Here is a 27,543-nt window from a genome sequence, read left to right as displayed (position 1 = left end):
AATCACTAAAACTGTGACTATCAACATAAATTGTCAGTCATTCTTACTACTTTGAGTAAAGATAAAGGATGGAGCAAGATTTGTTTTACAAACTTTAAAGGAAGTGTATGCAAAATTGTGGCCAAAACTGGTACTGGCAAAAACTGGTGGCAATTTACTTTCAATTAACTGTAGAGCGGTGTATCCCCTCTCCCCCTCCCCACTCGAGGTTGCCAGATAGGCTGCAGGGTCCAGCAGGAACGTTTGTAGCTGCAGCTGTGGTAACTAGAGCAGATCTGGCAACCCTGGATGCCGAAACACTACTGACTTCTTGATTGGTCGATAGGTGGAGGGTGGAGCTTCAGGCCAAAACACAACATGACAACATCTACATCAGTTGAGGGCTGCAACAACAACTTTTAAATGACAATATCCTGGCCGGACTACTGTCAGTGATATATGTATTTGAAATTAACATGATTTCTTAATGTCTTAAACTTAGCATCAATGAGAAACGTCCTGCTCAAGGACTAGGTTGAATTGTTTCATTATCGATTCGAACTCATGCTGGGATTGATTTAAAACCGATGTCATTGTTACTGTCTTTACATTGTGTACTATTGCTGAGCCTCTGGACGAAGATGAAGATCAGTTTTGTTAATGGAGTAGGCTCACAGAGTAGGCTCTCATCCATCGAGTCGTTTGAGAATCATTGGACATTGTGGTGATGTGCAATGTATATTATGAGTAAATTAAACCGTTTCTTTTTCTTTGATGCATATAAACTTGTTAGATATATCCAAAACTATATTAAGAGAACTTAAATTAGCACTTTAAAAGATTAAAAGTTACCCAGGTGACCCACCGTTTGAGGGTATTTAAATGGTTTCTGAAATTACACATTTTCATAGCTGAATCAAAACAGATGTTGGCCTTTTAGACTGTTATACCATCAAATGTGCTTGAGTTTGAACATTAGAACACATTAGAAAGTGTTTTCTAATGTGACTATGCACGTATGGGCATTTTGTGTGTGTGTTTCTCTGTTTATGCACGTGTGAATTCACTTGTTTTTGTGGCTGAGTCAGTTCTAATAAGCACTGCACACTATTCTATTCCGACCCCACCAGGAGGCACAAACAGCAGGCTCAGCCACACTTAATTATATGCAACGGTAACTCACTTCATTACCACGATATACTATTCCAGCAAACTTTCCGATTTCCAGGAGGAAGGCCAATCAGAGATCAGAATAGTGTGAGAAGCACACATAAAACATTGCCAAAACCAATGTGGCTGAAAAAAAGGCAATGCAAGCATATTCATCACAGCACACATGACTGGGCACATGTTGCGTGCGACCACCCTCTAACCTCTGCTCCCCTTGTCTATACAGCACATTCTTATATAGGATGCAGACTTCCATGGTCTCCAAAGAGGAGTTTTTAATGTGGCTGGCCAAGGATGAAGAGGAACGCGGAAGGCAGGGAAGCAGAGCGTGCTTATATGCATGCATTACATGCTTGCATTATGCCATGTGTTTGTGTCGGCAGCTTCCAGTGTGTGAGCGCATGTGGGCGTTTCTAGTACCTCTAGGGGAAAATGCTGCTCCTTAAAGAATTACATAATATCAAATCTTAAAAATAAAATAAAAAACAGTCACAGCCAATCAATGGCACAAAGAATGACCCAAACCTTGAACCACAACCACTGCCAAAGAATGCTTATAATTTAATGCATGTAAAGGGGGCATGTGTTACGAGTAACATTTAGGCGACTCTTAAATGTCATCTAAGATGTTCTCACTACAATAATTACATTCGCAAATGTAAATCCAATGCAGAATTGCTATAAATATTTTTAGATTTAAAACTGGTACATTGTTTTATTATATTAATTTAAAACTGTTAAACTGTTAAATTAATTTATATCTGCAACCTTATTCTCTCTGGCAAACAACCACATAGAGAGAGAGAGAGAGAGAGAGAGAGAGAGAGAGAGAGAGAGAGAGAGAGAGAGAGAGAGAGAGAGAGAGAGAGAGAGAGAGAGAGAGAGAGAGAGAGAGAGAGAGAGAGAGAGAGTGTGTGATGGTAGAGACAGATGAATCCTCCCAGGCTGAATGAAGAACAGTACTACAGATGGATGGTTTAAAAAAAGAGACAATTTAAGAATGCACCGTCTATCTTCTTGACGATTTAGATTTCAGTCTTCTTAGTTAAAAAATATATTTGCAAATATTATATATAGTATTCTATACTGCATGTCTCAATGAACTGGCACATCTTTCCTGGAGAACGAAAATCTACCTGACCTACTCTTGAGAAATTGGAAGGAAGCCTATTGTTGATTTATGACATAAATGAAAATGATTGTGTGATGGTTTTACAGAAGGATTCTACTTGATTACACACAGCATATCTCATATCTGACAGCCTCATTGTCAGTTTCTGCATTCCCACATTATATAAATCACCCCCCAGCTGGCCTCACAACCCCCACATATTCTCTCACATCGAAGGTATCTATAGAAAATTTCTGGAATATCTGTGCATTCTCATAGCAGCCCATGTGACTACAATCTTGTCACCTGACAGGATGTATGTCCAAATAAGGTGAGATGAGACACAGGCAGTCTTAAAGGGGCAGTTACATTCTTGAAGGTTTCCTTTGAATGAACCACAGAGAATCACTGTACGAAACAGGTGCAGAGCAGCCTTTAAAAGACTGTTACTAGCAAGGAGAATTTATTTTTCTGAATTAGTAACCTGATCCAATAATAATTAATGCATGACATAAATGCAACCACTATAGATTTCGGCTTACTATGCATGTGCATTGCTACAGAGACCAGTCATTCATAACACCTCTGCTGTAAGGCCAAGAAAGGGTTTTGGGTTCTCACCTAAATGCTTGTAACGCATTGAGTCGCTGCTCCTTCACATTGACACAATAAAATAAAGTGCCTGTGAAGGCTGTGACTCCTATTAATAGGCCTAGTGACAGAAAACAGCTGCTGCACCAAACACCGCACATCCGACTGACAGCTTAATGATAAGGGAAATGAGAGAAGGAGAGAGAAAAAAAGAGAGAAAGGGAATATGAGATGCTAGCGAAATGACTGGAGAACTAAGAGGTCTTGAAGAGAAGAGAGGATCTGATAAGGGCCACGTGCACACTGCAAGGTGGGAGAGTGATAGCCGCATTAAACGAATCCCCTAAATGATCTTTCTCTCATGAGGCTCACAGAGGCAGTGTTTTGGATTGACAACCGTGTTGAATTGTCCTATTCACAAAATTGGAGCAGATCGAATAATGCCTGTATGAACAAATAATACAAAGTGAAGTCAAGCCTCTTTTCTATCCTCAAGATGTCGTGATTAATCTCGTGATATGGATTAGTCTGATTATCCAATTGCAAAGGCTGCGAATTTTGTAAATATATCCACTCCATGTTTGAGAATGAAGCGCGGCACTGCGTTCTTTTACACGTAAGCAGCTCACGATCCAGTTTTTTTTAGCATCTCAATCAGTTGACAGTAAATGCTGCTCCACATGAACTCATCTCTACATGTGCTCTGAGTTTGGCTCACTTATAGCGTGCATGTATCAAAGTTAAAGGCTCAAGGAAGAAGCAGGCAGGAGCCGGCAAACATTGAATGTAAAGTTTTACTCACACAATTTTTTTTTTTTTTTATCAAAATTAGGGCCCTCATAACCGACTGTAGCATACACCCACAAACAAATACAAAAAAATTCTTAAATGGCCCAGGCCTGGTCCTCTCTCTCCCTCCACTGTCATTGTTTATTATTATTATTATTACTATTATTATTAATAATAATAATAATAATATTAATGTTGTTTTATAGTCAATACAATGACAAAATGCATAAAATGTAAAAAACAAACAAAAAAAAAACACATTTTAAATCACAAATTGTAATATTGATCAGAAACATTGCATTTAGATTTTTTTTTATCCCACATAAAATTGCCTTGAATTTGGTTGGGACAAAATAACTTGCGAGATGTATGATATTCCATCATGTAAGCAGTCAATCAGTCTATTCTTGGGCTATGGTTTCAGTGACCACCCTAGACATCGGTCCTGTGTTTGGCATGGCTATTAGATATCTTTTAAACCCAGAATTGCTTGCTGGGTAGTGACAGTGACTATACAGTAAATATAGATGGTGACTTGTATAACGCACCTGAAAGCCTTGTCACAGTTAACACATCGTTATGTAACATCCGATTGAGCAACGCATTAATTAGACCAATCTTACTCAACCAACAGCAAATTTGAAAAATGTTGTTTACAACAGTTTGTGAGTGTGTTTGCCACTCTTTTTTTAACCGAACGGTGTGTAGTGTGCGTAACTATATATAGTGGTCTGCTTTTAAATACATCATCAACAACTTCTTGTTCAGTTTGGATCCCACTACTTTGTTCGGAGTGAATTTGGTCGTCAAATGTTATTTTTACTCAGAAGAGGAGTGACATCTGTATTTAGCTGCATTGTGTACGTGGTGAGGTGTTAAGAAGAGGAATGAAAAAAAATCATGCATGGGCCCAGAGAGCAGAATAAACAGAGAAGAGCAAAGTAAAAAGAAAAGAGGGAATGCAACCATGATAAAGATATGACTGGACTGAAAATGACTCTGGGGGAGGGTAACTCAATAAATGTTTGCTGATGAACAACTGGGAATGAGAAAACATGATCATAGAATGCAGAGGGATTCTTTTGTCTTGTCAAATACACATTTTGCATTGTTAATTATGCATTGTCTAGCATACATCCATCTCAAGCGTCGCATAAACATCTTGTCGGATGCAAAACGCACATTTTTGCCATGTTATGCGGCCGAATGCATATGAGAGATGCAGAAAGATGCAACAGAGACAGGAAAACAGCGACAGAGAGAGCAGGAGCGAGAGGCAGCCAGTCTGTAGGGATGCAAGTAGGGGGAGGAATTTGGTTTCCATGGCAACATGCGGAAGGCTGAGCTCTAGGTGTCCGTTCCAGCTCTAACTGCGTTGCACTGCACCGGCCCTCGCCTCGTCTCGCTCCCCCCATCCTCCCCCACTCGCTTTCCCTCTGCAGCTCTCTCTTCATCCCTCCCTTCCACCTCATACCCCTCCTAATGTGAGGAAGACACGACACCACATTCAGCTCAGCATCAGCCAGCCCTGCTGTCAACAGAACGCTGCTGCCTTGCAGAGAGCCTGTGCTTTGATGTAGACAATGGAGGCACTCTGTTCTCAACGCAGCAGTCCCACGCTCTTCAGCCGCGACCTGAGACCACACCCACACTGCCATCTCCACCTTACGCCCCATCCCTCACAATACATCTCCGATTCTCCGCTCATCTGAAATGGCAGTGCCCGCAGGCACTGTGCCGCCACATGCCGCTGGGGGTGCTGTGATTGGGAGGGCATGGAAATGAGAGCTGCCATGATATAGTAGAACCTGATTGTTGAGAGTATTTCTGAAAAACTTTGTGATTACAGCATCATCATGGCTTATTTCACTGCAGCCTAGCTGCAATCTACATATGTTGAACAACTGCACTTGACTATGAATATGCATCATGAGAAACATCTCGGAATCAGCTTGTAGTCAAAATCTCAAAATCTAGCCAAAAATGTGTTTTATGATTGCATCATTCTGTAGGTGTTAAATTGCACAGCAATGAGCCCAACAATAAAGATGTCTATTTGCCATCTTGATATTTTCAGATAGCCCAGATTTTATTAAATTTTTTATATTTTTAACAATGTTTTAATATGTTAGAGGGAATTTTACTTTATACTTTTCATTCAGCTTTATAAAGAATAATGTATTAGGTTTTTAATTTGCAGTAACATCTGGAAATTATGAAACTATAATTTAACGCAGTGACTGTAATAAACCGAAATGCTGGAAAAGCCCAGCCCATTATAACTAATGCAAAACCTCATCTTTTTTTAGTCAGCAAGATAATCTAAACATGTATTATGAATCAGTAGAATCTGCACAAAAAAAAAGTTTAGTAGATCACACAAAACAGTTTTTAAGTTTGCAATGTATAACAACACATACTGGTAGGTTGTTCACACAGAAAATGTTGTATTGAGTTGCTTTTCCATTCATTTACCTTCAGATGACATCTAAAAATGCAACACTCATGCGAAAGACCCTTAAAATGTGGCAAAATGGTGAAATATGTCCTTTTAGTCTATTTTTATAGACAATCGATTAAAAAGCAGCGGAGTGCAATGTGTTGTATGTGAACAAATGACAGTTTTGCCAACAGGCTGATACTTTCTCACACACACTGATCCTAGGCCATCAGACCATCCTTAATTGATAATTGCTGAGCACTGATACATGAGATGTTCTAGACATCAAAGTATAAACAAATCCCTATGCCAGATAAGACCTCATGTGGCATGTAATACGCTATAAATCTTCTATTTTTGTAAAAAGTAGTATTCCTGATTTAGCAGCCACTAACCTTTGGTGCCTCCACATGGGAGCGGCTTACTAGTCCAGCAACTCTCTCCACCTTCTGAGAGCTCCTCCTGCTGGTCACACGCACACGTGACACACCCTCTTCACCCGAAGTCTGCAAGTACAAATCACAAAGAATCATTAGATTGCATAGACCAAAAATAGAAGGGGAAAAAAATATTCAAGATTAGTGGTTTCATTGGGTCAAATCTAGTAGTTCTGAATACAAATATAGTCATTTGTAAACTTGAATGCACTGATACAAACATGTCAAACATACTGAAACAAACACGCACACTAAAACATACCCTTTGACCACCATCTACAACTATAAAATCTCTCAAAATCTGTCAGAGAAAAGCTGTCATTTTATAGCATTTTAGACCAAAAGATGACCAAACCTTGATTTGATTTGATTATTTCCTACCTGTTTATCATAAATTATGCCGCAGTCACAGGTCACAGGCAGCAGAGGGCAGCCTTTGGAAAAGGCCATGACAGCAGATGGAACAAAGACTCTCACGTTCCCTTCCAAAATGGTAACAAACTCAACTCTAGAAGGTTCTTTTAGGATATGTCCAATTCTGACTTTCATAGCGATGTGTGTTCATATAAACACAAACACACAGAGGCATGCAGGTTTGCAGCATTAGGCCAAACCACACCCATTTAAGCCAAATAAAGTCAGATCTAAAATAATTTTTAAAAAAACAACAACCTGCTATCAGGTAACAAACAACAAAACACAAAGCAAATTTACCGTTTTTATCATTGCCTTCATTGGACAACCATGAGCTGAATTGAAAAATGGTTGCCAAGCCCCAGTTTTGCCATCATATTATCATCAGCTCAGCTACGAGATGGACACTGCAGTTGAGAACATGCAGGATTGCTGCAGTCTCAAACCCAGAGAGGAACATGAGGGCGCTGCTGGTGTTCAGTGCCATCGAATCACTGCTGACACATGACATACTGCTCGCAATACTGGGGCTGGATTATGTACAGCTTGTTACATTTAACTAAACATTTTAGCCAATATTCACAGATATAAAACTGATAACAAATATGTATTATTATTATTATTATTATTATTATTATTATTATTATTATTATTATTATTATGTAACACTGTTATATTACTGACTGTAACTGTAGCTAATATTAAAAATAAAATAAAAAAATGTTACGAAACACAAACTGCCCTTTGCTGTTCAACACAAAGGCTTTGTAATGATTGTGCTGTGAATTATTCCAGGGTCTTTTTTTCCTTCCTTCTGCACCAAATCGGGGAATTTGCAGACTCATTTCATTTAACGTCTCAGGTGACCGCACGCTATGAATGCTAATGAAGCCTGAGCTGGACATTCCCTCAGAACCAGCTCTCTCAGAAAACAGGGCTGTGCCTGGACAAACACTCACACTGAGGCCTGTGACGCTCTCCACCACACATCATATAGTGACCCCTGCAGTATTTTTGTGGAACATGTGTCACAATAGTATGGTACTTCTGGAAAGAGCCAGTTGGGGATTTAAAATGGAACAGATTATACTCACAGAGTTTGTCCGAATGTCCACTATTCATTTGTTTTGTTAATGAAAATCAAAATTTAAAAAAAATTATCAATCGTTGCTTGGTTTTTACCTGAGCATCTACCACAACCAATTTACAACCTAAATAAATATATAACATTTAAATGATATGTATATACGCCAGGCTTGTGAGCAATTCAGAATTGAATTGAGAATGACTCCTAAATTCCAATTCAATTCTTGAATTTAAATTGAATTTGAATTGATGTCAAAAACAGGAAGTAGAATTACAATCTGAATTTGAATTAAAGGAAGTAGAATTCAAATTCAAGGAAAATTCAAAGAAATTCATATACATGTCCTTCTTGCTAGCAGCTTCATCTGCATCTGTTGAGAGAATCTTTAGTGTTGCAGGAAAGATCTTCAGACCAGAACGGTGCAGATTAATTTCATTACTATGAAATTAATATAACAATGGAACAAAACTAATTAAACAACATTGAGGGGTTAATTTATTTCAATTGATCATTATCTGTAGCCTGACAATCCAGACCCACATCAAGATGTTTGTTCTGGAAACTCACTATTGACAATTTTGAGGCTTGAATTGAGGAACCGATTAAGCTGATAAAATGAAGGAAAATAAGATTACTTGTTTATTTTAAAAGAATTAGCTCAATTGTGCAGTTTTATTTAGAGACACCATTGTTAGTTCCCAGCATGCTTTGCATTTGGCTGGAAATGGAGATTAATTATAATATTTTACAGTGTAGATGCATGTAATGAAACTGCGTGTTATTAAATTACAAAATTGTTGTATTACTGATGTAAATCATGAATTGAATGGAGGCCAATTCTGAAATTCTGACTTTTCACACACACCCTTATTGAAATCCCCCTTATTACCCTCAGATAGGACGTTATTTGAGGGACAGCCATTTGTAGAGGTGTCCGAAACCATAGTGGACTCAAACTGAGCATCAGAATGGGGAAGAAAAGTGATTTAAGCGAATTTGAACGTGGCATGGTTGTTGGTACCAGGTAGGCTGGTCTGAATATTTCAGAAACTGCTGATCTCCTGGGATTTCTAGGGTTCTCCATTCTAGGGTTTACAGAAAATGGTCAGAAAAAAAGAAAATATCCAGTGAGAGGCAGTTCTGTGTGCGAAAATGCCTTGTTGATGCCAGAGGTCAGAGGAGAATGGCCAGACTGGTTTGCAGCCGATAGAATGGCAACAGTAACTCAAATGACCTCTCGTCATAACCGAGGTATGCAGAAGAGCATCTCTGAATGCACAATACGTCGACCATTGGAGCAGATGGGCCACAGCAGCAGAAGACACAAAGATACCGCTCCTGTCAGCTGAGAACAGGAAACTGAGGCTACAATTTGCACAGGCTCACAAAAAGTGGACAATAGAAGATTGGAAAAACGTTGCCTGGTCTAATGAGTCTAGATTTCTGCTGCAACATTTAGATGGTAGGGTCAGAACCCAGTATAAACAATATGAAAGCATGGATCTGTCTTGCCTTGTATCAACGGTTCGGGCTGCTGGTGTAACGGTGTGGGGGATATTTTCTTGGCACACTTTGGGCCCCTTAAGGCTGATTTATGCTTCTGCATCGGACCTACGTCGTGGTCTCTATGCTGCCTCTACACAATGGTTTTCATTTATACTTCTGTGTCTTTGCTTCTAGTAGACCAATCACAGTGCAGAATTGGCACGTTACATTTTTGTAGAGGTGCACATCAGGCAATGCCATTTGCTATGCGTTCTACACACAGCCTACGATGTATACAAATGCATATCCATCCCTTTGACCATAGCGTACACATCGTCTAAAGGCTACTTCCAGCAGTATAATGCTGGATAAACATCAAAAGCTCAATGAGTTGACTATTCTCAAATCACCTCCACAGCCAGCAGATCTCAATCCAATACAGCAACTTTGAGATGTGGTGGGAACTTCTCCAAAAGACAAAAGGAGAATGGTTTATATGCTCTTTTCCAATGAATTGCAATGAATAGGTGTTGAAGCTAATTGCCATTATATAAAAACAAACAACAATAACAAAAAAAATATTGCTTTGGTAAATCATAATTATGACTTAAATTGAAATTATGAGATACTAAGTCATAATTCATTATGATATCAAGCTGATTATATCAAACTAGTTTTCAAGCTGTTTATGTGAAGATTCCTAAGAATCCTTTGACCAAGCAAGCAATGAAAGGATCTGTCTTTTATGGGATGTTTAAGAATTTAATGAAAAAGCAAGACAAAAATACTAATTAAGTACATATTAGTACAATACATTTGTACTAACGTATCCATCCAGTGCAATATTGTGATTACTGACATCTTTAGAGCACATTCTAGATTTGACAGAGTTCAAACTTAAAAACACATTGCAATTACATGACTGTTATTTCAAGATATTAAACTAGACCTATATTTTGGATGTAATTGTAAAAATTGTACCCTGATATTCTAGCCTAATTTTCTATGATCAATCACTAAACACTGTACAATTAAAAGAAGCAATAGAACATTAATTTCTTCCTTGTTGAAATAAAATAAAAATAAAATAAGTTTAGACCAGAACAAGTTTCACTGATGGCCCAGAGTATAGTTAAGATGGATTGGTGCAGCTCATCAGCAAAGTGAGTTACACCAAAAATTTAATAATGCCACAGAAATTCAACAAAAATTCCACCCAATTTTGGATCGTCTTAAAACTACGGAGGGAATGGAAAAATTCCTGCTATCATCTTTTAAAGCATCAGTCACACGGTGCTGTTGTACTGAACGAACAGAGACTATTTTAGTCAAACCCGAGTGTATGTTTGTGTGTACCCTCAGAGAGACCACAGAGTGATCCTCCCTCACTGCAGTAGCTTTTAACAGAATCCAGACAGAAGTTGAGGTTATTTTTTGTACTCTTCCTATAAATACGTTGCAAGGTCACGTGACTGCAGACACTTGTAACGAAAGGTCCTGGTGACATCATCACACAGCCCACTGAGGAGCACTTGGTGTTATCACTGCAGTGCTTTCGAGATATGACTAATGTTCTGTAGCGTCTGTAACTTCCACGTGCTCTCTCTTTTTCCACCCTCTTTTTGTATTTTTTGTCCAGCATTTCTCTGTAAACTTCTCTTCATTTTGTTCTAAACCTTTGTCTGTGTTAATTACTGTTATTGTTGGGGACAGAAAAAGTTAGGGTGAGTGGTGCCACATGATAACTTTGCGCAAATAACAGGCTAAATTTATAGAAATTCACTGAAAATCTTGACTTCACCTGCTGTGACTGAATCAAGTCGTTTATTTGAACTTGAGCACTAGACAGGTCAGATAACAAAGATATAAGGGTTTGGAACAACATGGGGGTGAATAAATAATGACATGTAATAAAAATAAAATAAGGCTGCCCTTTCTCTGGGGCTCTTACCTCCCATGTGTCCACAGAGCTGCTGTCTTTAACTCCATTTTGTGCTGCATTCATTTGCAAGGTTACTTCGTAGCATTCCTGAATATCTGAGAATAATGGAATAGCGATGTCATTGAATGAATCCATTTAAATAATGCAAGTATTTATACTGAAATATGTAATACCTCCATTACATTTTTAGATTGATAGCAGACGTATGCAAAGTTGCAAGGTTGCTGTTTGCACTATGATATTATTTGAATATACGATTCTGGATGAAATTGAAGTGTTACATTTAAAATTTGTAGCATAAATAATGTTGGCATTCCAAAATGTATTCTAAAGTATAAAATAACCCAAAAAGGAAATTACTAATTTGAAACTGGCGTTTACATGCCCTCATGCTGTTATAACCCTGTATGACATACTTTCCACAGTGAAACTTCTTTTAGCAGAATATCCAAATTTCTCTCTTTCACGCATAAGCAGATGGAGACCAAGGACAAAAAAATACACCATAAAAGAATAATATAAATTTCTCATTTTGTGTTTCATGGTATAAAGAAAGACATATGCTTTTGAAAGATATGTCTGGAGTCCCAGAAAGAACATGATGATGATAAAAACATGAGATGGGTGGGGAAATTATATCAATGCTTTTGGGTTCTCTTGTAAAACTTAATTTTTTTCTTCAGAGAAATATAGTTTTGTGAGAGAATGTAAAAGCTTTGAATATCATTTTTGCTCCTATCTCATATTTTTTTCCATCACCATATATCCTTAAGCTGAGCATACATGGTGAAATTTTTGCTGTTGTACAAGCTCGCAGACGATTCTTTTCACTCTGGAGAAATCGTGTGGAAATCAGTGATGTTCGTATGGTTCCGGCTCGCTTGGTCACGGCACGCATGGTCAGTGTGTGAGAGGAATTATGAGACAAGCCAAGTATGTTACATGCACCTCCCGAAATTTCTTAAACATGTTTTAAGTGTCTATTTACCCTAAGTGCAAATAGCATGCCTTGCATGCTATTTGCAAGTGCTATTCACACTAGCTCTGCCAAACAAGTGCCAAACAAGATTTAACAAAACCGTCAATCTGCAATTCAAAATCCTCAGTGGCACAATCAGTAAAGCGTATCAAATGCTGTTTTGTCATGATAAACACGAGACTGAATCTGCCTTTTGCAGAACTTGCTCTTCTCTCATTACAAATCACATCGGAAAGGCATTTATTTTCAATGAAAAAACTGAGAAAATGTTGTAAATGTGGAAATAAAATGCTTAACAAAATTCCGGGCATACACTGTGTGCCTAAAAAAAGTGCCTAAAAAAACTTTATATGGTGTAAATAGAATATAACACTATTTCCACTTAGTAAATATAGAATCTACAGGTATTTGCACTTAGTGTAAATATCATATGATGCTAAGAATTGCTAAGAGTTGAAAAATAATCCAGTTTCTATTAACACTTAGTGTAAATAGCAATTATCATTAAGAAAATATGCTATTTTCATTGAGTGTAAATAAAATCTAGTTGCTATTATCTATCGCTATTTGCACTTAGTTTAAATAGCAACGGGATTCTATTTACACTTAGTGCAAATAGCCGCTTCTTTGAAAAATTTGGGGAGTTGATCCGATTTTCACAAGCAAATAAGTTGTTCCCTTTTACCAAATCATACACAACCACGTTATATCTAGGCTAGATCTATGAGTATTATTACGCTATAGCTCAGTGGCTGCAACCATACAGTGTGCGCATACACTCACTCACTCACTCACGCATACGCACACACACACACACATAGCGCATGCACTCTCTCTTTCTCACTCCCTCTCTCTGCTGTTCTCTGCTTTTCAACAAATATATTTTTTCCTCTCTTTTTCCTATCCACAGCTAGCCTATAGCTGCAAGCCTGCAACATTGAAAGCTCCAGTCTCTGTGTTTAACATGAAAGCTGGTGTGATTGCTGCCAGCTTGCCCTAGCGTACAGTCCTGTACCAGCTGCTTTGACATGATTTACAGGTAAACTGACTTGTAACGTGTGCAATATCTCACAATCCCACGAGTGTCCGAACTCACATAGTGTATGCCCTCCTTTACAGGCACCATTGACATTAGAGAGAGCAAATTATGGCAGGATAAAAAATGTTTGGTATCCTGAGGGTTTAGTAATTATTGCTTAATGGTGCACTATGTAGTATTTTTGCAGTTCTTTATTTCAGTATTTTTGCAAAATATCCAAAAACCACTAGGCCAGTGTTATATATTTTGTTCAGTTGAGTACTTCCATTTTCCCAAATATTTCCAACTATTTGTTAATTGTGAGAAAATTGCTATTTTAACCAAGGACCCGGGACGTTTCAGCATAGCGTTTCAGGGAGTCGCCTGTCAATTGCCTCATATCTTGGTTACCCGCGGTTTTATTGTGCAGAAGCGCTTTTCTCTTAGCAGTGTGAACATGTCACAGCAGCGCCAAGCGAACGCACAGAGTAACGTCATAACATAATTTTAAACACACTTAAATGTATCTATTATGATAAACAGAGCTGCTGTACCTTATACTCATGATGACCGGAAAAGCGGAAATAGTGCGCGCGCCCGGCGACTGTGTCCCGTCCCGTCATAATAAAAGTCTAACAATTCGCTCCAGCAGCCGTGCTCAGCTGCACAACACTCGAGCCATGCTCTTCTTCATACTACAGTAATGTTAATAACCGCATCCATGAAAATGTTTTCTGCCCGAGTCCTATTTTCCACCGGCTGTGAGGGGAAAACCACATGTCCCAAGATACTGCGCTCAAACTTGCCGTCAGCAAACTATGCCTTTGTTTTGAATAGGCACCCTCAAGTGAACGGAAAGTTGCATAGTGCGCCTTTAATACTACGGAAATGCTTTTCGTGAGCCGGTGTCTGAAGCATTTGTTTACACACGGCATTACGTAGCGAAGTAGCATAGTACGTCACCGGAACCACAAATAGACGCCATGCCAGCGTTTTGCCAGGTTCTTAATATCTAAAGAAGACACGCAGGTGTGGCCGGAGGCATGGCAGCCCTACATAGCAATTGGACAGTGCCTGCCCCACAAGGTTGTGTTTTCTGCACAGACAATTGTAAGCATGGGCTGAGAGCAAATAAACCCTGAAAGACCCGAGACCCTGGGGTGGATTACTTATCCATTCCAGACTATAGAACCTGATAAATGTGTGCGGAGAGGACAAGCCTACTGCAGCACAAAAATCCTGCAATGGTGCACCCATAGCAAGAGCTCTGGAAGACTCCTAGAGGTGAAGCTATAATGCACACCTCATAGGAGAGGAAGATCGCATCTGTGATCTAGTGCGAGATACACTGTCTGGTGACCACATGCTCTCTATTCTGGCCCCAAACCAGACCAGAAGCCCAGATGACTTATGCCACTGGTCTGAGTGGTGGACATAGATATTGAAAGCACAGATGGGACTAACAAGCGCAGACTTTCTTTTTTCTTGCATCTAATGAAGCAGAGGGAAGAAAGCCTACAAAACAACTGCCTGACCAGTCATATATGGAAATAGTCCATTCTAAGGTGAAGTATAGCTTTGACATCACCTATCAAAGTCTAGGCAGGAATAGGCAACTGTCAGTGCCTGCAAATCTCCTAGTCTCTTTAGTGAAGACAATGCTGATAAGAGGGCCACCTTGAGGGTCAGCCTTTTCTCTGAATCTGATTCGAAATGCTCAGATGTAACTTATGCTAACACATCCAGGACCAATGCTAGGTCCTAGGACAGAACTTGTGACCAGTAGATAGGCAGCAGTTGTCTGGCACTCTGTAAGAACTGAGACACCAGGGGATGTCTCTTAACAGAAACTCTTTGTAAAGCTTTTAAACTCTGTGCAGAACAACACATGATAGCCTATCAGGAGTGGTAGGAAGTGTTTCAGTGTTAGGAACAATGCCCTCATTTCTAGGAAATGTATGTAGTGAAGATGAAAACCCACTCTTTTTGGTATTCAGTCTCAAGCACAACATCCACATGCTGCCAAATCTTTCGATGTGTCTATCAGATCTACTACCACAAACCAGTTCTCAAACTGGATTTGCAACACAATTAGCTTCAGAGTGAGCATCATGAACCTGTATGTTCGAAGAGTACGGCTCAGGCCTCTTTGATCAGGAATCACACCCAGCCCCATTCTTTTTGGGCACAAGAAAAAAAAGTAATCTGTAGTCCCTCTCTGGGAGGGGTATATGTTATATGGCCCCTTTCACCAAGTGAGACCACTAATAGCTCTTGGTTGAAGAAAACATTGACTCCTGACATGCCACAGTAGCTACCACGCATTTGAATCAATATGGACAGAAGGCAATTATTAAACAGAGATGGGGCGAATAGCTCGTTGGGCCCCTACAACCCCCAAATCATGGTTAGTGGCAGGGGGAATGGAAACACCTGCTGGGTGCCCCAGAGGCAGTTGGACACATAATAGTGTGGTGTGCACAGACTTCCCTAAGAAGGGCATGTCTTCAGGGGCTAGGGCCCAGGATTGTCAGGACTTTTTCTTTGCTATCCTAGAGGAGATAACAGATCTAAGATTCCATCTCCTCAACCCTCTTATCTTTGCTCATGGGGGCAGGGGGACACAAGCCGATAACACTTTGATTGGTCGCACATAGGGCGAGAGCTGTGGGCCTGTGTAGCTCTTTCACTGTCTCTGGGGCTTTGAACCGGTCCGCCTCTTAAGCCTGCAAAACCTCCATGATGTGCATGGACGCACCAGCCTGACCCACTGCCATTTAATCCATTCCTTACCCCCAAGGACTGAATTGGCCATACAAGGCTTGTTGGGTAAGGCAGGCTTTCTCCACGACAATGTGTTTGAGAAGGAGAGATAGACCGCAAGTGTCTCTTCCACCCTCTGCATCGCCCTATACCTGTGTTTGTGCATACCTACCACTGCATGGTGGTCAAGGTAAAGGTGGTCTGCATATGCACTCACGCCGAGTATTAATTCTTCGACACCTCAGTCTGGAAAGAAGGTCAGGGAAGCACGGAAGTTGGCGGTGGGAAGGTTGCTCTCTGCCAGATGTCAAATAGCAGCCACCTAGTTTGGACCGCGTTAATTTTCTCTTTTCATCAGACCACTCTAGATTTAACTTGGCCACAGTAGGAGTACCAACCTCGAGCTGCTCATCAAAAGCTACTGACTGAGAGGGTTGCTCACATATATACAGCTTCTAAAGATAAATAAGCTGGTGACACGCTGGCATGGTGCCTATTTATGATTTCAGTGACATATTACGCTACATCACTATTTCATCATGCTTAGCCAAACGCAGATTGCAAAACCTCATGCTAAACATTCCTATAGTATCAAGCCATGACGCGGCATTGAGTTCCACTCAAAAGGGAACTACCCTTTAATGGTCCTCAAGAATTTATTAGTAAGTCTTTAAGCCATGCCAAAAAGCACAGGTGCACAGTCTTCACAAGTCAAGTGAGCAAGGTCAAATAGCAATGTCAACTTTTGGCTCAACTTGAGCATCATTCCCAATATTGTGGGACTCTATAAATATCATCCGGCAGCCTCATCCAAAATTCCTGTCCATACTGGGTTTAGAGAGCCGGAGCAATCCCACTCACTTCGAGAGGCTTTTAATGTGACTTACTCATGGCAGCACAGTGACTGCAGACATTAACAGAGGTAACAGTGGATCTGGTATTGAAGCACAAAACTGTGTGCTGTTTACACTAGCGTAAATTGGGATAATTGAAATATGTTAATATGTGACACATGATAAAATCCTCAGCATAGCATAGCTATGGAATTTTAACCAGTATAAGAAACTTGGTTAGATCACTTAAATCAAACAATAGCAGCAAATTGTTGGGCTTACCTAAAGTATAGGACAAAAATACATATAAATATACACATAAATCAAGTCCTTAAAGTGGTCGGCTCCTCTTCTCTATCCACAATATTGTATATGCACATTCAAGTTGCAAAAGCAAGCGAATAAAAGCTGCGGACATATATTTAATATTTCTTGATGAATAACAGTCATTTTAATAGAAATCCACACACAAAGTTCCCAATAAATTGCTTGTGTTCAACATTTTTCACTTAAATTCCCCATGTTGGTGAAAGAAAAGCTACAGAAAGCTGCTTGGTTTGAAAGTGACTCCTGTAACACCAAACAATAAAGGGTATGCATGAGACGTCACCATCAGCCCGAGTAACTGCGGTTAAGACAAGTAGCAGCTTTGGTCTTCAGTGTGAGTGCTGCGAAAAACACATGTAAAATGGGAAAGAGCTTTGAAATTGGCTGTACAAACAGATTTTACAAGAAATCTGACGTATATTTTTACAGAAAAGAGAAGCATATGGGTCTCTTCAATTAACAGAAACAACTGGACTCTGGGCAGGGAAACATGGATTTGTAGTTATCATTTTGTATCAATGTGTTGAATTTTGGGGTAAAATAATATCTTATTTATTGTATTTTTTTATATTGAATTGACAATTCATCAATTAAATATTTACCATCTTATATATATAGTTTATTTTAAATAAACTATATATAAATATAAAAACTATAGAAGACCAAAATCAAAAATTATACAAGTTTTTAGGGCTGGACGACATGATGGTATATAACATTGATACGAGTGATTTTACCTACCTATATTGCATTTGTATAAAGTGTTCACAGCCAAATTTGCTTTATGTATTGCCACTCAGTCCAGCTGAGGGGGCATGTTCCGGCGGGAAAGTGACGTCAATACGTCACTTCAATTGACCTGTTTTGCCCGGTTTTTACTAGTTACTATGGCCAGCAACACACCTGTTTTTCAATTAGTTCACCACCATTGTGTATTTAAATTCCTCCCTATGTTCTGTTCATTGTCCGGTATTGTTGTGTGCTACACACTGTTACGTTGCCTTCTTACAAATCGATTACCCAAGTTTCTTTTATCAATAAATCTTTTGTTCATTGGAACCTTTTTTAACTCATCTTCACCATCAACTATGCTGCGTCCTAGTTCACCTATACTACATCCTAAAAGTATACTCTTTTTGCAAGCTTCGGGACATACTATTTCATCATCTTTAACGGACTCTGTCACTTAGTTACGTGCATCCCGTCACCGTTTAACTGCCCTGTCAACCATCGTCAGATTTGTCACAGTTAAAATCCTCCACATTCAGTTTAATTTCCCACCGTATGGGAGAGAAGGGGGGAGAGGGTCTTTAATGCAGAGACTCTCCGTGGGTCTTCAATGCAGAGACTCTCCTCATGTGTTTGCAGTTTAAATATAATGATGCATTTAAAAGTTAATGGCCAAAGGTGTCATTGCAAAAGTTCACAATGCTACTACAGGTGAAATATAATGTGGACAACACTGAATAAATATATTTTTGTCAGGTTAAATACTGATAGTTGGTCACTCAAACCACTTTATCTAAGGGTGCGTTCACACTTGTAGTTCGGTTCGTTTAGTTCGTTTGGTCCGGACCAAAAAACAAAAACAAAACATATAGTCGTGGTCCGCTTAGCGTTCACACTGGCATTTTTAACAGCGAACCTAAAGTTACCGAACCAAAGGCATAGGGAGACGGTCACAACCTGATTGGTCGGCTTATATGACGTAGGAGCTCGCTTACCGAACATTCAAAACAATGCTGTGTGCTGGATTAAATGCGATCATTTTATGCGTGTAAATATGGCATTATTTTTACCAGCTGAGAACTCATGAAGAGCTCATGAAATGTTCAAAACATTCAAAACAGCAGCAGGATTTCCTCCGTTGTGCAGAAAAGAGACGGGCGTCTCTTATGCAAAAGAGACGGCCGTTCTGTCGTCTGTCCCTGCTAATAATGGGCAACACAGGAACTTTGATGAGAAGAGCCAGGTATGCTTTTTGTGTGTTTTTTCTAGCATTTTCGAAACATGCTCATCTGACCAAATATTGATTAGGCACTCCCTCGTTGCTCCACGTTTGGCCTCTAACGTTAACGTTCCTCATTTTGGATACACGATTTTTCCGCGTCGTCAAATCAGCTGACTATGCGACGCATCTTGTGACATTACGTCCGATTTTTGGTCCGTTTACATGTCTTTGGTCCGTGTTGCATTCATATATCAATCGAACCGCACCAGAGTTCGTTTGGAAGCAGACCGAGACCCATCTTTTTAGCAGTCTCGGTCCGCTTGTTTGGTGCGCACCAGGGTGAACCGCACTAACCGAGCAATCGCACCAGGGTTCGTTTTAATCGATTGCGAGCATTGTGAGAGATTACCACTGAGAACGCTGCGCTCCCGCCGGGCACTCTTCGAGGAGGGTGCCTCGGCTCGTGTTCCCCGCGGCTCTGGTCCCGCTGCCGCCGAGGCGGAGAGGAGGCTGCAGTCGTGGGGATCACAATTGGATGTGGCAGAGGGGTTAGAGACGGGCGCTGCCTTATCTCTGCCCTCACCTGCACCATCCAGCGGCTCTTCTCGGGGCATGGAAGCACGCATGGCGGTTTCTTCCCCCCCGAGAGAGTCGCCGGTGCTTCATCTGTCCAGCTCTGAGGAGGTGGACGTTGAAAGCATCGAGACTGAAGACTCGCCACTTCAGTCCCCTGCTAGTGAGGAGCTAGTTGAGGTTCTGACGCGAGCAGTGGCCAGATTAAACATCGACTGGCCCACTGAAAGATCTGAGGCAGGAAGAAAGCGTCTTAGCAAATTAGACGAAAGATTCCTGCCGTCTCGCGCTTCAGAGCCTCAGCGGCGGGGCCTGCCGTTCTTCCATGACTTGCACACCGAGGTGGCAAAATCATGGAGGAGACCGGCATCATATAGAGTTTTCAGCCCGCAGACCTCGGTCTACAGCAACATCGCCGGGCTGAAACAATATGGTTATGGGGCGATGCCAAAGGTTGAAGAGACGCTTTCGAGCCATCTCTCGCCTTCTCCGGCATCGTCCCTTAAGGCCCCGACTTTGCCCACCAGACCTCTTAAAACAACGTCGGCGCTGGTGGGTAAAGCGTACTCGGCAGCGGGTCAAGCTGCTGCATGCCTGCACACTATGGCCATCGTGCAGGCATATCAGGCTGACCTGCTGAGGGATTTGGACAGTAGTGATGTCGTGGGGGGAGATATTGTAGCTGAGTTAAGAACTTCTGCTGATTTAGCTCTCCGGGCCACCAAAGAGACGGCCAGATGTGTTGGCCGCTCTATGGCAGCATTGGTGGCCACGGAGAGGCATTTATGGTTGAACCCTACAGACATCAAGGAGAGGGAGAAAGCTTTCCTGCTTGATGCGCCGCTTTCTCCTGGAGGCCTCTTCGGTGACGCAGTTCACACTGTCACCGAGAGGTTCCAGGAGTCGAAAAAGCAAGCTGCGGCGCTCAAGCAGTTCCTCCCTCTCCGGGTCCAGGTCCCTGGGGCTGCTGCTGACACCAAGCAGCCCAAACCGAGTACGAGCTCCTCACACAGGGCTCAACAAAAGCAGAGCGTCGCTACCCGAGCTCCCCCTCAGCGCGGGGACAAGGGGCGGCGCTCTCAGACGAGGCCTTCGAGGGGCAGGGCTGATCTGAGGACATTCCTGATCGCCAAGAAGGCCTCGTCGAAGCGTTCCTGACGCCAGAAGTGTCAGGACGCTGAGGGTGGTTCCCCCCGTAGGGAAACGGTGTTTACCCCTGCCAACGGTACCCGTTTCCCTGCGGCACCCTCGGGGGGCCGCGCTGCCAACCCCGCCGCAATGCCGGGGCGCAGTCGGTCTCCGCGGACCACCCCCTTCGGTGGGCCCCCGAGCAGTCAAGTCAGTCGTTCCCTGCCGGTCCGCCGCTTCAGGGCACTGTGCTTGTTGCTCAAAATACACCAGAGGCCAGCCTCGAGAGGCTGGTTCCCTTAGTAGATTTTCTAGACGAGTGGAAACGTCTATCAAATATATCTCATTGGGTCCTGCAGATAATAGAAAAGGGGTACGCCATTCAATTCAGAAGTCGGCCACCTCCTTTCAGCGGTGTCCTACCTACAGAGGTGGGCCCGGAGCAGGCTCTGGTAATGGCACAGGAAGTAGAGACACTCCTGCAAAAAGGGGCTATAGAAAGGGTTCCCCCTCCCAGCAGGGAGTCTGGCTTTTACAGCCGTTACTTCATCGTGCCGAAGAAGGATGGGGGCTTACGCCCGATATTAGATCTGCGTCTATTGAATCGCTCGGTGGCCAAGCTCAAATTCAAGATGCTTAAACTCAGACAGATTGTATCGCAGATCAAGTCGGAGGATTGGTTTGTCACCATAGACCTCAAAGAAGCGTATTTTCATGTCTCCATCCTTCCACATCACAGGAAGTTCCTGAGGTTTGCCTTCGGGGGAGAGGCATACCAATATCGAGTACTTCCCTTCGGTCTAGCACTGTCACCCCGCACGTTCACCAAGTGTGTGGATGCAGCTCTGGCGCCGTTGCGTCTGCAGGGCATCCGCATTCTGAACTATATCGACGACTGGCTGATTCTAGCGAATACAGAGCAGATGGCGGTTCAGCATCGAGATGCTGTTCTCGCCCATATGTCGAAGCTGGGGTTGAGGCTGAACGCCAAGAAGAGTGTGCTTTCTCCGGCTCAGAGAACCACTTTTCTAGGTGTGAACTGGGATTCGGTAATTATGCAGGCGCAATTATCGCCAACACGCATAGCATCGATCCTGGCAGCCGTCAAAGAACAGAAGCTAGGCCGGGCCGTCACTGTGAAACAGTTCCAGAAACTGTTAGGTCTCATGGCAGCAGCGTCCAACGTGATACCTTTTGGCCTACTGTACATGAGGCCACTGCAGTGGTGGCTCAAAACAAAAGGGTTCTCCCCGAGGGGAAATCCGCTCCGCACGATCAAAGTCACGCGGCGATGCCTACGTGCTCTGGTCATGTGGAAAAACCCGGGGTTTCTATCTCAGGGTCCCGTGTTAGGGGCTCATGTTCGTCGCGTAACGCTAACGACAGATGCCTCTCTCACGGGCTGGGGGGCGACCATGAGTGGTCGCTCATCCCAGGGTCTATGGCAGGAACATCAGCGGCACTGGCACATAAATCGGCTAGACATGCTCGCAGTGTTTCTTGCATTGAAACAGTTCCTGCCCGACCTCAGGGGCCACCATGTGCTAGTCAGGACAGACAACACGTCGGTGGTCGCCTATATAAATCACCAGGGGGGTCTGAGGTCTCGTCCTTTGGACAAATTGGCACATCGGATCCTCCTGTGGGCCCAAGGGAAATTGCTGTCAATCAGGGCAGTATATATCCCGGGGGCCCTGAATCAGGAAGCAGACAGCCTGTCGAGGCAGGGGCAGAGGCCCGGGGAATGGAGACTCCACCCAGAGGTGGTGGAGCTCCTATGGAAGGTATATGGGAGAGCAGAAATAGACCTATTTGCTTCGGCGGAGAATTCTCACTGCCCGCAGTGGTTTTCTCTGACCCATCCAGCCCCGCTGGGGTTGGATGCCATGGTACAGGAGTGGCCGAGGCTACCTCTGTACGCCTTCCCCCCGATTGTCTTGCTTCCAGGAGTTCTGGAGAGGGTACGCCGGGACGGGGCCCAGGTACTTCTAGTGGCTCCGTACTGGCCGACCCGAGTATGGTTTTCGGACCTGATATCTCTCCTGGAAGGCTCTCCGATGGAGATTCCGACCAGGAGGGATCTACTCTCTCAGGTGGGCAGGAGATTCCTGCACCCACGCCCGGAGATGTGGAAACTGTGGGCCTGGCCTCTGAGGGGGCTAGGCTCATAGAGGAAGGTCTCTCGGCCGAGGTCGTAGAGACCATCCTGCACTCCAGAGCTCCATCCACGAGGAAGCTGTACGCTCTGAAATGGAGACTTTTCTCAGTATGGTGCAGAGAACGCCAGTGGGACCCAGTTAACTGCCCGGTTGGTACAGTGCTGGAGTTCCTGCAGGCAAGGTTCTCGGCAGGGTTGACCCCCTCCACAATAAAGGTGTATGTGGCGGCCTTGGGTGCCTTCCACGTCCCTTTCGGTGGAGTGTCTTTGGGAAGACACCCTCTAATTACACGCTTCCTCCGTGGCACTTTGAGGTTGAGGCCGGCTATGCACTCGAGGGTCCCAGCATGGGACTTGGCCATTGTCTTGAGGGGCTTGTCTGGGCCACCGTTCGAACCTTTGGAGGAGGTTTCGGACAAGTTCCTCACCCTAAAAACCATCTTTCTTTTGGCCATTTCATCTCTCAAAAGAATAGGAGATATTCAGTCCCTGTCGGTAGGGCCCTCATGTTTAGAGTTTGCGCCTGGGATGGTGAAAGCATTTCTGCATCCCAGGCCGGGTTATGTCCCCAAGGTTCCTACGAGCCCACGGGGCCCCATTACTCTCCAAGCCTTCTGTCCTCCTCCGTTTAAGACGTCAGACCAGGAAAGATTGAATCTGCTGTGTCCTGTGAGGGCACTGGATACATACGTCCACAGAGCTGCCCTGTGGAGAAAATCTGACCAGTTATTTGTCTGTTTCGGACCCCCTAAGAAGGGGGCTCCAGTATCCAAGCAGAGGATGAGCAAGTGGGTGGTCGAGGCCATCTCACTTGATTATGAAGCAGCCGGGCAGCCGTCTCCACTGGCTGTCCGGGCGCATTCTACCAGGGGTATGGCTGCTTCGAAAGCACTCTTGTCGGGGGCTTCCCTCCACGATATTTGCAACGCGGCCGGATGGTCGTCTCCGTTAACCTTCGTCAGGTTCTATGAACTAGACCTGGCATCTACTGTTGGAGCGCAGGTACTCTCGTAACCGTGTGCGCTTCGGCTTCACACATACGAGACACTTGGTCCTATGGCGATGTGGGTATAAGCGTTCTCACAGCGTTTCGACGCAGCTCGAGTTCCCCGAAAGGGAACGTCTCAGGTTACGTATGTAACCCTAGTTCCCTGAGGGAACGAGACGCTGCGTCGCTTTGCCATACTCCCGGCGTGTCCGTGATCACTTACTTCAGGCTTTATCAGAAGTTAGTTCCTGTTTGTTTTCACGGACGCTTTATAGATTCCGGTCGATGACGTCATCACGCCGACGATCGATCTTTTTTCCGATGGAATGGTTCTACAGGCCCTTCACGACGCATTAACGCAGAGGCGTTCTCACAGCGTTTCGACGCAGCGTCTCGTTCCCTCAGGGAACTAGGGTTACATACGTAACCTGAGACGTTTTTTAACGCTTTTTATCCGCGTTTGTAGTTCTAATCGAATCCTCGTCCAACTCGCAAAGGGTTGTAGGCAATATAAGCTGTTAGAGTGCACATCGATTCCGGACTGGAAATAGTAAACCATCCGGGTATCTTTGGAATACTCTTTTCAGCATACTATGATTCGGAACATACTAATTCTATTTTCGCGTACTATTTAGTATGGATAGTATGCGAATTGGGATGCAGGGCTGGACAAAATTATATGCCAAAAGTATTGGGACACTCCTCCACAAATCATTTAATTCAGGTGTTCCAATCACCATCCATGGCCACAGGTGTATAAAATAAAGCTAGGCATGCAGACTGCTTCTACAAACATTTATAAAAGAACAGGTCGCTCTCAGGAGCTCAGTGAATTCAAGCGTGGTACCAAGATAGGTTGCCACCTGTACAATATCATAGTTGTTCTAGTGGTCCGAATATCAGAATTGCTGTAATTTTTTTGAACAACAGCATTCTTGTTCATGTAATATTGCTTCAAGTCACCATGAAATCAGATTTGACGATTATTATATTCTTTGGAATATTGCAGTATTTATTATAAATGATTTATCATACCAATATTTTTAACAATTCAATTGCCCTTGTAATCTTTGATCAAATGAACTTACTCTCCCTCCAGAAACTCTCTTCTCTGGTGACTTGTTTCTGGCTGCGAGGGCAGGAAAACCTGTTACTCACATGGGACCACAGCATTAGCTAACAACAACAATCCAATGATACAATCAATGCCCAGTGGACAAAATCAAGTCCCCTACTTGATTTTTTTGTGTGTGTGTGTTCGAGAAGGGATAGGAAATATCACAATATGAAATAAAAGACTATATCAATTTCTGATTTCAAGCCAACTTTAAATGCGTTCATTGCTATGCATTTTAATACTTCTTTTTTTTTTTTTTTACTTCTGTTATATCAAAACTAGACTGTTACCTTCCTATTAGTGCGCTTAAAGGTATGGTATGCAATTTAGTGCAATTTTTTTTCATAAACACTTTTTGTTATACTGGTTGAAACTTTTTTCACATCCTGCTTGCAATCAATAATAAAAGTGGTATAAATATTTAAAAATCTACATATATCTTCTGTGGAAGTCTCAGGACCAAAAAAATGTTTGTCCAATCCTTGCATTTGGTCCGAATGTGTTTTGAAAGAGGCGTGACTTCGGAGAGTGCTCTGAAGTGAGGGTGGCATCTCATGCTTTCAAGGCTAGCTTGCTATTGCTGGCCTCACCGAAATTACTTTCAAACAATCTCTTCCCCCTTCAAACCAGAATGACTTTACCCCAGTCTTTTACCCTCTATACGTCTTACCTCATTACCTCTCAGGTCACTAACTGCCGTGGCCTGTGGTCACCAACAGAGGGGCGACCAGCTGATGAGAATGGAGGGAGACAATACTGCTGATGTCACCCACACTCCCACACTGGCCCACAGCCTGAACTAACAACATAATGAGATGCTTGTTACCTCGCTGTGCCTTTGAAGCATAACACTCTCGGCCCGCTTTGCACTGGAAGAAACGAGCCAGTCTTTTTTAAGACAGAAGAAGAAAGAGCTAGAGAGAAAAGCACTTTTTTTGGAGAGATAGGCAGTGAACTTGGAATGGCAGCACATGCGGACGGTGTACGTGTCTGCGTGGGGGCTGTTAGGGGCAGTAATGGAGTCCCACTGGGGTGCAGCGAGAAAGACAGTGGAAGAATGGGGCTATGTGACTCATCTGTGTCTGTGTGAGCCTGTGCGAGTGGGAGGAGAACAGTGTGTGGGAAGCGGTTTCATCGCCTGGCTGGCCAGAGCCAGATGAGAAAGTGAGAGAGTGGAGAAAAGAGAGTGACGGAGAAAGTAAACTAAAGCGTAGAGTCTTCCACTAAATGGTGCATGATTATAAAACATGCAGCTGTATGATGAATGGAAATGTATAAGTGTGTCTGACGGAAACACCTCCTCGTTTAGTAAAGCTGCCTTGAATGGCTTTGAAGATGTGTAAGTATGAATTCTGTCTTCATCAAGGAGACCTTTCCCCTCAAAGGCATTATTGAGCGAAATATAGCAAGCAAAATCGATGATTAATAATATCTAGGTCTACTTCCTCTCAGCATTAAATCACATGGATGTAACAGATAGTGTGTGCACTAAAAATCATTTTGCAGATGCATAGACAATCCATTCTGTAAAAATGGTAAAATACTTTGATATACGGGCACATTTATTTCAGACAAAGCCCCCCCTCCCTTCCAGCAGAATGTTCCCAGATCCAAGTAAATCCTAAAATACCACATACATTCCTGGCCACCGAACAGAAAGTACAAAGTCCTTTTACTTAACTGCACAGTTCTCTCCACAGTATAATTTTTACACAACTGCTAACATTTTCACTAGGTTTAACTCTTTTCAATGTCAGTACTAAGTTCACACATATTTAAATGGTTAAAAACTGGGTTTTAAAACTTTTCTGTAGTTAAATCAGTTGATGTCATATACAGAATCTAAAAGAAACAGAATCTAATCCTTTTTTTTTACAATACTTTAATGTACAAATTAGACATATTATCCTGTTAAATGTAATATTGCAGAGATTTGTAAAATAAAAAATACCCCTTTTATCCTCAATGGTGCCCCTTTAATCCTCTCTTGTGTCACTAAGTGTTGGTAAGATTTTTTTTTTATTATCCAGCAAGGCTGCACTAAATTGATCAGTGAAGTTAAGACATTTAAGACATTTATATTACAAAAAAATCTATATAAAATAAATGTAAGTTTCTCTTCATCAAAGAATCAATTTCAACATTGATAATGATAAGAAATGTTTCTTGAGCAGCAAATCAGCATATGAGAATGATTTCTGGAGGATCATGTTACACTGAAGACTGCAGTAATGATGCTGAAAATTCAGCTTTGCCATCACAT

At 42.4% G+C, this 27,543-nt stretch overlaps 1 protein-coding gene across 5 annotated transcripts in view; it reads right to left on the bottom strand.

Moving 5' to 3' along the window:
* Positions 1–27,543, bottom strand: part of dlg3 (discs, large homolog 3 (Drosophila)) — a 134,831-nt gene that overhangs the window by 95,178 nt on the left and 12,110 nt on the right. For 3 of the 5 annotated variants that reach the window (XM_067457572.1, XM_067457573.1, XM_067457584.1), the window contains exons 3-4: positions 11,455–11,540; positions 6,476–6,586 (exon numbers count right to left, since the gene is read on the bottom strand). In XM_067457572.1, the coding sequence (XP_067313673.1) occupies positions 6,476–6,586; positions 11,455–11,540 (197 nt within the window). Of the gene's footprint in view, positions 1–6,475; positions 6,587–7,231; positions 7,268–11,454; positions 11,541–27,543 lie in introns of those variants that run through there. The other 2 variants (XM_067457586.1, XM_067457581.1) reach the window with 2 other exon arrangements.

Source organism: Pseudorasbora parva, chromosome 11 (assembly GCF_024679245.1).
Source record: "Pseudorasbora parva isolate DD20220531a chromosome 11, ASM2467924v1, whole genome shotgun sequence".
Lineage (NCBI taxonomy): Eukaryota > Metazoa > Chordata > Actinopteri > Cypriniformes > Gobionidae > Pseudorasbora > Pseudorasbora parva.
Note: the sequence above shows the minus strand (reverse complement) of the source record. Positions and strands in the feature narration are given on the sequence as shown.